Genomic DNA, 12,049 nt, shown 5'->3' with positions numbered 1-12,049 from the left:
TAGCGCTACATCACATTTTCAGACTTTCAGTGTTTGGGATGTCATATGATGGGTTCATTGCTGAAGAAGCTTTTGTTCATATGGATCCTTCATCTTCGGGTGGTCACTTGACTTTCTTGACAGTCAAGCAGTTATTTGTAGAGTATGAGAAGCTTAAGCGATATCGTAGATTAATTGTTTTTAAATCTAATGGTGTTTCTTATTCACCTTTGATAAAGCATTTTTACAGTGGCCCAATTAAACAACCACCACCATCTTCAAAGATTGATCAATTTGATGAAGAAATACTAGATGTAAATCCCTATTTGCCTCCTTTAAAACCACATGTTTCTGACAATGTACTTGGCCATGAGATGGATGCAATATGAGCAGCTGCTTTATTAGCAATGTATATTGGGTGCTTTGTTCTTCCCAGTAATAAATGTGATGTTATTCGCCCTGAAACTTTTATAATGGTGCGGCATCTTTTAGCTGGTGAAAATTTTACTTTTGTTCCAGTTGTCTATGCTAGTATTTATCGAGTTTTGGGAGAATTTGTTAATTTTGGCCAATCTAAACAACCTGGCAAAATTTTTGTGTACTTGTCATGGCATTATGTGTTATGTTGGGCTGCTATTCATTTCAAGGATCATTACTACACAAGACTTGATCTTGGTTCTAACAATTGGCCTTTAATAAAGAAATTCTCTAATACACAGGCGTATCCTTTGGACCCTATCAAAGGAAGACCCTTTTTGAGGCAATTTGAATCTTTTCAATTTAATGTTTGTGACCCTAAAGATAATAACTGCATAATTCTCAGGGACAATAACACACACACTGAGTGAAAAAAGAATTGCTCTACTAAAGTCATCATGTGAATGGCTGCTCCCCTTATGTCTGGGGGGCAAATTTAGACTAGAGCTTTACTATCCGAGTCATTTTGCAAGGCAATTGGGTTATGTACAAGGGATCCCCACCGGTGATCATTTTAAAAACAAATGATTGCAAGGTTACCGACCTCTCATTATTGGGCTTTCATTGGGGCAGATACCTTTCTTTCAATCGCAACCAACAATTTTGCTGCTTTGGTATTGAATCTCCAGCATAATGCGCTAGTAAATATGTTTTATAGTGTAACCAAAAGACTCAAAGGGTATGGACACATCCTATCACTGATTACACTCACGAAAGAAATTGCCAATAAAAGAGTTGAATACAAAGAAGGTTGATCATCGGTCCTTAATTAGAAGGAAAGTCAATCATCAAATTCAAGCTCAAAGTAAAAGAACGAGGATAGAGTCCAACACCCATAAAGAAACTCTTGTGGTAGAAAATGAGCCTTACATTCCCGAGCTCATGGATTGTGATTCTTCTGCAATAGAAAATAAAGATGATATGGATCTTAACTTGCAAAAAGGTGATTTTTTGAACAATTGTTTGCATACCAAAGAGTTGCAACTCTTCCGTCAGATCAAATTCTTGACGGGCTCAATAAAATAATTTCACCATTGCAAAGTTCTTTACCGAGGTCCATCAAAGTAAAGGGTATTTCTGATCCTTCGGCAACGTCATATTTTTTACCACCATAGGGTTTTGATATTTTTGCAGGTGAAGCGTCATCATTTGCTCTTGTAGTGAGACAACCTTTGGCATGTATCAATGTCAATACTCTTTTTCTTCTTCCCCTCACTCTTTTTTGTTGCGTCTTTCTTTCTTATGTATATATATAAGAGTTTGCCCCTTTGGATCTTTCTTTCAACTCATCTGGATTAGATAAAGGTAGCACACACTTGATTAAAACAAGGTCTGCTCGCTGCACTAACTTTGATAGTATATGCAAAGGTATTATCAAGAACTTGATTGAAGACTTAAAGGCTTGCCCCTCATGATGGATGATGTCCAACGAGGTCTTGATAGTCTTAAAGCTTTTCGATATGAGGACCTTGCTTTTGAAGAAAGTATAAAGTCTTTGATGGCAGACGTGAGTGCTTGGTAGAGCACGAAGGGGAGAAGACTCAACTTTGATATTTTAAAGCAGAAGACAACCGATCTTATCAAGGCTCGATCAGAAGTTGAAATTTTTAAAAGAGTCTAAGAGCAAAAATTGCATGATGCAAATTGAGTGAAAGTTGATCTTTATTCAACACATAAGGTGCTCTTAAACATTAAAGCTCAAATTCGTGTACTACAGATCCAAGAAGGCCAAGTAGAAGAGAAAGTTGTATCTTTAGCGACAACCTTATCAACCCTCAAAGAAGAAGAGACACAAATTGAAACTTCTTTATCAGTTCCAAAATTGAAAGTTGTCAACTTGGGTGAATTGACTGATGCAGAGAATGATCAATTAGATCAATATGAGAAAAGGTCAAATGACCTTCATGAAAATATAAAAGCTAGGTTCACCTCATTAGCATATTCATAGAATTGCATCATTTTTTCAAATTATTTCAAGTCATTTTCGAACTTCCAAGTGACTTTCGAAATGATTTTCAAAAACAATTTTCATTTAAAAATTCAAAGTCATTTTCGATTTCTATTCTTAAATTCAAAGTCACTTTCCAAATTCATTTTTCAAAATTCAAAATCATTTATAAATTCCAAGTGTTTTCAAATATTTTCCAATGTCTTTTCAAAACATTTTCTTAAAATTCTATTTCATTTCCAAATATTAATTTCAATTTTCTTTTCAAATTCCAAAATTTGATTCTCATTTCAATTCTAAAATATCCATTTTAACTTCCCGTTTTCATATCTTTAATTTTCAACTTTGAATTTCATTTCAAATTCGAATATCAAATTCAATTCTTTATTTCTTTCAAAATTCCAAATTTCGAATTCTATTTTCATTTTAAATTCAAATATCAATTTTAAATTTTAAATTTTTCATTCTCAAAATTCCAATTCTCAATTTTGAATTTTATTTCAATTCTCAATTTTAATTCCAAATCAAATTTCGAATTTCATTTTGAATTTCCAATTCTAAATTCTAATTCCATTTCCAAAATTTCAAATTCAATTTTTAGTTTGAATTTTCAATTCAATTTCATTTTCAATTTCAAATTTCAAATCAAAGTTCAATTTCCAATTTTGATTTTCAAATTTTAATTTTAAATTCCAAAATTCAAAATTTGATTTCTAAGTTTGATTCTCAATTCAAAAATCAACTCCAAAATCGATTTTCAATTAATTCAGGTTTCAAAACTTGACTTTGAATTCAATTTCAAAACCTTCAATTTCATTTTTTTTCACTGTTAATTCAGAATTCAACTTCGAATTCCATTTCAAAGTTGAAATCAATTTTCAAACTCAAACTCAATTCAACTTCAATTTTTTCAATTCAAACTAAATCCAACTTCAAGTTTTCAAATCAAACTCAATTTCAATTTTCTAATTCAAGTTCAAATTCTTTGATTCCCTAAAGGATATTTCAAACCCATTTCAAAGTCACTTGAAAAATCAGATCTCTGAATTCCTTTCAAAAGCATACATATTTTTTCGAAGTTCAAAATCATAGCACAAGCCTGATTCAATGTGCATTTAGGACTTAGAATAATTTCTTAGACAAATTTAGGTAATGCAAAGGCATAAATTTGATCCTTGGTTCGATTACCCCTGATAAAGGCACCAGGAATGGTTGAACCTCGTATCGACGAGTTGGTCTCATCTCTCTATTTTCTTGCAAATTTCAAAAATGAAGGCGAGTAATATTTTAAAGTTTTTTTCAAACGGTCAAGTGAGACCTTGCAAGAGTTTTCTCTTTCTTTCTAAAAAGAAAAAAGGAATTTTTTTTCAATGATCACAGGTTTGGCGATCATGATAGGACTCATCTTCGTTTGGTCAAATTGATGCCTTTGCCTTATTTAAATTTTTCTAAGCCATTATTCTACAAATGACAGCTTCATTTTTATGCAAAACTTAGGAGCCTAGACTCTGACCCACCTGACATGATGCATATAGGCTTAAGTATGATTTGATAGGACCAAATTGAGGAGATTTTGTTCATGTTCACTTAGACTTAGGTCTGCTTAAGTTTTCACTTATGAGTCAATGAACATTTTTTTTATGCTCCTCTCTAATACACATGCTTTTTCATTAGATAAAAAAGGACCTAACAATAACCATGCAGTTTAACCTCAAGCGGTAAGGAGGAAAAACTATTTAAGTTAAACTATAAGGTAATTTATTAGACATATTTTCATTAGCAGTTTATACTCGTGTATGGAGTTACTATATTTAAAAGAGAAAGCAAAACTATTTAATGCCCCTAGGCAGTTTATACTCATGTGAGGCTTTTCTTGAAGTAATTATACATAGAGTTTATACTTGTATAGTAAGATTGGTCTTCATGCAACTTAGGCTTTTGCAACAAGGAGCTCTCTTCATGCAGTTTAGGCTTTTGCAGCTAGGAGTGTTCTTTGTGCAATTTAGGATCTTTCGACTAGAAGTGTTCTCCATGTAGTTTAGGCTCTTGCAGCTAGAATCATTATTCATGCACTTTAGGATTTTGCAACAAGGAACACTCTCTCCGTGCAGTTTAGGCTCTTGCGGCTAGGAGTGTTCACTGTGCAGTTTAGGGTCTTGCGGCTAGGAGTGTTTTCTTTCATGCAAAGTATTTTTTTCAGAATGCAACCATTTACTATAGAAACAACATATTCGCCATTTGAAGATGTCACCCTATAAGCTTCATTTGCAAACATTGCTTGAACCACATACGGTCCCTTTCATTTGGACTCAAATTCACCATGCGAACATCGAGATGGAATGATAGGGCACCACATCATCAACACTAGATCTCCCTTTTTAAATAACCTATACTTTATATTTCAATCATAGAAATTAGCCATCCTTTTTTATCTAAAGAATTGAGTTTAACATAACAAATTTGAGTTCTTTCTTCATAAGTCAGCGAGTTGCTAAATGCTACCATTAGGGATTTGAATTAAACTTTCAAGGATAATATTACTTCAGAACCGTAGACAAGAGAATATGGGCTATAATTGGTGGTTGTTTTGTATGTCGTTCTATACGGCCAAAGAGCTTCACCCAACTTTTTATGCCAATTTTTTTTGTTGTCGGTGACTATCTTTTTCAAAAACTTGCACAAAGTTTTATTAAATGCTTTAGCCAATCCATTTGTTAAGGGATGATAAGACGATAAAAAATTCTGCTTGATTTTGAACTTTGTGCAATTTTTTTTTCACCACTTGATTTTTTAATGGAATGATATAGTTCTTGAGTATGCTATTATTGTTCAAGTTACCATTATGACAGGTATAACTTTAATCCATTTAGAAAAGTAATCAGTAGATGCCAGGATATATTGATGATTTGCTAATGATTTGAGAGCAATAGGACCAACAACATCTAGCCTCGGAGATGGAAAGGGTCAAAGATGAGGCAATGACATGTAGGTAATCATGTGGTTGGTGTATAAGTTCACTATGAATTTGGAAAACCTTACAACTCCGTGCAAACTTAATTACATGACATCATGGTAGACCAATAGTATTTGATTCTCCATAATTGATTTGCTTAATATTAGACCGGGTTGATGAGCACCACAAGATCCTTGATGTACTTCATGTAATGCTCTTCTCTTCTTATGGGACATATAACAAGAATTTCATCATAAGATCTTCGACAGAGGGTATCATTTAGCACATTAACTAGGAGGCCATGCTTATGATTTGTATATGTTCTTCTCTCTCTTGAGGTAGTCACCCATTTTGTAGGTAGTCATAAATAGGTTGTTGTTAATTCTCTTTGATGATTGTTCAGTCACCATATTCATTGTGGCTACCTCATCCTCATCAGAGGTTAGTGAACGACTACTTTGTCAACTCTTGACTTCTACAAAATTTGGATGTTGTACATTATCTTGTATGCCTCAAGAGGCTATTTCACTTGGTTGTGATTTATAGACAACATTATATTCTACTTCAACTACAATTTTATAAAATGGGTTAGGATCAACATTTTTTGTTTTCACGACTCCATTTTTAAGGAATTTGAAACACTTATGTAGTGAAGATGCCACAACTCCATTGTCATATATCTACAGTCTTCCTAAAAGTACATTATATGATGTGATAACATCAATGTTATGAAATTTAACCATTGACGAGAGCTCCTCAATAATTAATTTAAGCTCAATATCCTAAGAGATTTTTGACAATCTTAATTAAACGCTTGTATCATGAGTATGGATTGCATTAATTGCCCCACAAAAAAATCCAAAATCTTATAAGGTTGTTACAGAGAGGAGGTTTACTCCAGATCCATAATCGATTATGATTCGAAAAATCCTTTGTGATCCAACTGTTCTTGTGACAAACATAGGTCGATTGTGGAGTTTCTTAACATTTTGAAAATATTTGTCAAAAAATGAAAGGCAAGCATAACATAATGTTTCTTCAATAGATCTATCGTTGTTTTCCTTAATTTTTGTCATATAGCATTTTGGTTGACTAACTGATTGTATTAATAATTGACACATCTTCGGAGATAACATGAAGGCATCATATACACTTAATAATGTTGGTATCTTTTTTAGATGAGCGATTACATTATACTTGACAAATGCTTCAACATTTTCATGAACTATAGGTAGACACCCCCTTCTATGTTGCCTTTCTTCTTGAACTGGTTGATGAGGAGGTGCCTCTCTTTCTGGCAATTGCCTGCCTAACTTCAATTCCATAACTACTCCTTCAACCACTTCAATATGATTGCACTGTGCAATGGATTTTGATCCTTTATCTTCTACTTAAATTTTCTCAATCTTTACATTGTGAGGTACCATTTCAACTTTAAATTCTTCTCCCAACTCTATAGGTAAGATGGGTTCATAATTTTGTTTTTGACTTTCTTCAAACTAGGCACAGACACACTCCTAGTCTTGCAAGTTTTAGGCATGTGTATATAGCTTGAATTATCATCATTCCCATCAATCAACTCATCCTCTGTATATGTAGTACCAGAACTCTAATAGCATGAGTTCAAATCCCAAAAACAATCTCTATTCATTTGAACTTGTTGTGTTACTAAAGAATTTAGTTTGATTATTATTTGAGGTTCAAAAGGCAGAATTGGTCAAGCAAGTACAACATGTGGCAAGTCTATTGGAAGAAGTGAACCAAACTGTATGGCGGTCATGTTTGCTAATACTTTCTCTTTTGATGGTGCCCATCTTTATAGACCTAACTTATTTTTATTGATCTTGTCTTCACTAAAGTTCTTTAGTACAAAGCACTCTTCAGTTTTGTGAATGGTAAGATGATGCTATTTGCAGTAATTAAAATTATTTATCTACTTTGCTTCCCTTGGACTCTTGCACTCTGAAAGCTCAAGCATTTTCATTTCCAACATGTACTCTAAAGTTTCTTCTATGTCAACATCATTAAAAGAGTAATTTTTCTTTAACTTTTCTTTCAAGGTAGTATTGGCCTTACCCTCTTTACTACCTTTTTTGTTACCATAAACTTTGGTGTCTTTATTCTTTTTATTCTTGAGTTCATTAACCTTTGGTTTGGGATTTGACACTGTTTTAGCCACATTGCATTATGCATTACCCTCATTGTAGGTATTTTTTCTGTTTTCATAAAAAATTATCTTAGACCTGTCATAGGTCCTTTCAATGTTCTAAGCAATGTTTGAGAGTTGATTGAATGTTTTTTGTTCTATTGCCATCATGTAATGTGAGATAGATGGTGGCAAGTTTTTCATGCACATCTTTAGAGGTCATGCTTTCGTCATCTGTACTTTGTATAAGACAAACATAACCTCCATCTGGATATAAAGTTCATGACTGATTCATCTAATCTTTGCATAATTTTCAATAAGTCTGAGCAATCACGATTCTTTGTTGAATATAAAACCTAGCTAAGAACTTATCATGCATTTCTTCCCAATTCATTATCGAGTATGGATTTAAAAGTCTATACCAAATAAATGCATGCCCTTTCAATGACAAGACAAATTACCTTAAGCAATAATTACCGTTATTTCATGTGCCATCGCATTGGGTTATGAAATGAGCCAAGTGTTCTCTTGGACATCTTAACCCACTTAATTTCTTAAAGACTGGGGATTGATAATTTGGAGGATAAGAGACCTTATCCACATATTCTGGATACGATCTAGAATAACTTCGAGAAGGCCCATAAGTCATTGTTACACTAAATTGCTCAAATTTTCAATTCAGCTCTTCTAAGAACCTTTCCTCTGTAAGGAAGGACCTTCCTCTAAATTGCGATGTTGATGATGACGCATGAGGAAGATTTGATGTTCCTTATTTTTTCACCACTTTACTAAGCAACACATTTATTTTACGTTTTTTTTCTTCTACTTTTTTTTTTAAGTAATGTCAATTGCTCTTCTGAGATTAATACTTGTTCTGCTTCAATCATCATAACAAACACTGCCATTGGACTATTTGGAAGTGAGATTGGATCTTCTTCAAATAGTAGTTTTGAATATTTAGATCTAGGAGTATTTTTCCAAAATCCTCTTTTACATGGTTGGTCAAGAGTAAAATAAGCCATGAGATTTGCCATGTCGTAACTTTTGTCAGTCAACACAGCCTTGCATGATACCTCCAGTTGTGTAGGCATTAAAAGACTTTGGCAAGTAGATGTCATCACTTTTTACGTAAGTGTTGGCACACTTTGGCTGGTTGGTGATGTCATCTTTGTTGACACATATGCTGATAAAGTTTGGCTAGTTGATGATATTACTTTTCTTGCCTATGACATCACCTTTGTTGGCACAAATAAGTTCTGGTTGGTTGATGATGTGATATTTTCAATCGATGATGTCATCTGTGTTGGTACAGGTAGATTAGTTTTGGTTGGTTGGTGATGTCACATTTTCAGCCCATGTCACTTGTGAGATTTGGCTGGTAGGTGATGTCACCTTTGTCTTGGGTGATATCACTTTTGCTATTACAAGTGCCGGAGAGCCTTGGCTGATAGGTGATATCACTTTTGCTGGCACATATGTTGAAGAGCTTTGACTGGTTGGTGATGTCATTTTTTGAGCACATGACATTACCTTTTTTTGTACGGGTAAGTTCTGGTTGGTTGGTGATATCATCTTTCCAACTAGTGATATCCTCTCTGTTGGCAAAAGTGTTAAAGAGGCTTGGCTGGTTGGTGATGTCAATTTTACCAACGTGAATGTTGATTTTTTTTCTTGCTGCACTGTAGAAGACATAGTACCAGATGTATTTTTCAAAGATCCCTTTCTCAATAAACGTAATTTTTTTTGGGAACCACCATAGTTCAACCATCTTCTTCATTCATGTTAAGGGAAAGACTTTTTTGTATCTTTTATTGAACATAAGGAAAACCTTTCGATATCCATTTCTTTTAAAATATGTAAGACCCCTTTGTAGGAGAGCCTTTCAATATCTCATTTTTTGATAAAAGAGAGGAGTCTTTCAGCATCCTTTGCATAGGAGAGCATTTCGATATCTCATTTCTTATAAAAAAGAAGAGCCTTTTGACATCATTTGCACAGAAGAGCCTTTCAACATCTCATTTTCCGAGAAAAAATAGGAGACTATCGACTTTCTTTGCATAAGAGAGCATTTCGACTTCATAATTTTAACTGCAGTGGAAACACTTTTCAACAATTTTCTCTTTAAAGATGCATCAAATTTCAATGTTAAGCCTTCCAAGCCATCAAAAGACGTCGATGTGGCTGTGACTTTGCTTCTAGTAAAATGGCTCCCGTATGTAGAAGTATGCAAAGTGTTAATGTCATTTAATTAGCTTGCGGGCACCAATTTGATTTTCAGACTTTTGTTTCTTTTCATCATTGTTGCAACTTTTAGATGGAGATGAGAATGAGACGAATATCCCACTAGGTATGCCAAACTGGAGCGTTGATATTTTTTAACACTCAAATTGAGATATAAAAACTTTAAACTTTATTTCAGGATCTCTTCACCTTTACAATAGCCTCTGATTCTCAAAGCTCAGATTACAGGAAAGAAGAAAAAGAAAAGAGAGATAAAGAGAGAAAAATATAAGGGCTTGAGAGTTAATTGGATTCTCGTGTCTTCTTGGACTCCCTTGAATACACCATCACTTTGGCAACTTGTTTTTTATCTTTTCTGTATTTCTTTTTTTTTTTATTCTCCACTTAAAATTATATAACTTTTCTTTTTTATAGAGTTGCTCTCTTAAGTTTGGCATCCCATGATGAAAGTTATTTCATCATGGATGCTGTTTTTGTTGGATGAATGCTATCTATACCTGTAATCACCTCTATGCTCTTTGCCTTCCTATTTCGTCAGAACATGGGTGGATGTTTGAGAGTTAAGGTGATGCGTGCTTGATTTTCCATAACCAACACCAATTACCTTCTTCTACTTTAACCAACCAGCATGGTAAATGAGGTTTACTGTAACCTGTACAAGTTGTCCTCTTTTACCATAATCAACAAGCATGGTAAATTTTTTTTACCATAACCAACACATATAAATCTTCTTTCCTGTAACCAACAAGTATAGCACATGTTATCCTTCTTTATCATAATCAATAAGCACAATAAGAAAGGTTTACCATAACCCACGTATTTATCTTATTATGTGTAAATGAGTGTATATATTTAATAATTTTAACATACTTACACATGTATTTAAATTATTTATTTATTAATTATTATTATATATTATTATACTTATATTTTTTATGCAAACACTGACTTATATATATTACATTGGAAACATGATCTTTTTTTATATATTTACTCAATTAAATCACTAGGTTCAAAGACCTAGCCCCACCGGTTCTACTTGCCGTACTTACGATCACTGTCATCGCAGCATAAAGCTCAGTGAGCTTAGCCTTGGCCCATGGAGACATGATCTTAATTGAAACTCATGTATATAAAATTTTATAAAACATACCAATCCGTACACAAGCATGATCTCATAGGTTTGATCCTGATAGTTAATCTCACCCCTTGTTTTTGTACCAAACCCAGATCCTACCAAATCCAATACAGGTTGAGGCTGGCTCATACCCAACCTATTTGATAGGGTCAACTCGTGCATGTACCTTGCTACGAGGGCGAGTGTGACTTATTTAATTCTTCATTCACAGTAAGGTTGACCCACAAGGGACCGTTTTGCTCTCCCCGCGTCAATTATTTTATATCTAATTTTGGACAAGAAATCAAACACCCCCTAACGTATTGAGGACACCCGATGGGGGGACAAGACAACGCTATTTCATCGTATAAGGAGGCGTGGGGGAGCACCCCGCAGGAGTTGTGAAGATCTATCCCAGACCCTTATCACTTATATCCCCTGTTCATAGGGTTCTGGCCGGGTAGGGTGAACTCGCACTTGACTAGCAACAATTGAAGGGTGCGTCTTTTGCGATCGGCATGGCCACTGCCATTGGATTCAGAAGGGTGGCGCTCCTTGCGTGCTTTCCTTGTTCCTCCGCCGCTCCTCATTTTCCTACGGCCACCGAGTTGGCCTTTCCCCTCCTTCAGGTGAAGCCCCCCTTCTCCTTCAAGGCCCTCAGAGTCAGAAGCAGCAGCAGCAGCAGCATTTTGCCCCTTCGTTCGAGAATCTTCTGTTCCTCACCAGATACCTGTGATAGCAGCAGTGGAATTTCAACAAACACGACGCCCTCAGCCTCCTCCTCCGTTTCCGATGCACCAACAGCTTCTCCCAGTGTGGATACCCTCCACGATGCTGCCGATGCGCTGGATATCAGAGTAGGACGCATACTAAAAGCCTGGAGACATCCGGAGGCTGACTCTCTTTACGTGGAGGAGGTGGACGTGGGCGAGCCGGGACCCCGGACGATCTGCAGTGGTCTCGTTCGCTTCGTCCCCCTGGAGGAGCTTCAGGTCCTTTTCTTTCCTCTCCTCCTCTCACTTTCTTCGAATATCTTCTGTCGTCGTGAGATAGCAAAACTGTGCTCGTGACAACATGCCATTTCCAATAACGAAAACCTTTTCTTGACACAGTATGATGGCTATGTTTGTTAACATTTAACCTTGTAAGGGTAAGTTTGCTATTTATGGTTTGAAAGGGCATGGTGCT

At 35.1% G+C, this 12,049-nt stretch overlaps 1 protein-coding gene across 3 annotated transcripts in view; it reads left to right on the top strand.

Annotated features, from left to right (window-relative positions):
• Window positions 1-11,276: 11,276 nt before the first annotated feature.
• The window catches only part of LOC149840251 (Nucleic acid-binding, OB-fold-like protein), a 52,322-nt gene continuing 51,549 nt past the window's right edge, over window positions 11,277-12,049 (top strand). For all 3 annotated transcript variants that reach the window (XM_090004378.1, XM_090004377.1, XM_090004379.1), the window contains exon 1: window positions 11,277-11,853. In XM_090004378.1, the coding sequence (XP_089860504.1) occupies window positions 11,380-11,853 (474 nt within the window). In that variant the 5' untranslated portion in view covers window positions 11,277-11,379. The remainder of the gene's footprint in view (window positions 11,854-12,049) is intronic.

Source organism: Nuphar pumila, chromosome 4 (assembly GCF_984573655.1).
Source record: "Nuphar pumila chromosome 4, dmNupPumi1.hap1.1, whole genome shotgun sequence".
Lineage (NCBI taxonomy): Eukaryota > Viridiplantae > Streptophyta > Magnoliopsida > Nymphaeales > Nymphaeaceae > Nuphar > Nuphar pumila.
The sequence above is the reverse complement of the archived record's forward strand: the minus strand, read 5'-3'. Positions and strand labels throughout refer to the sequence as shown.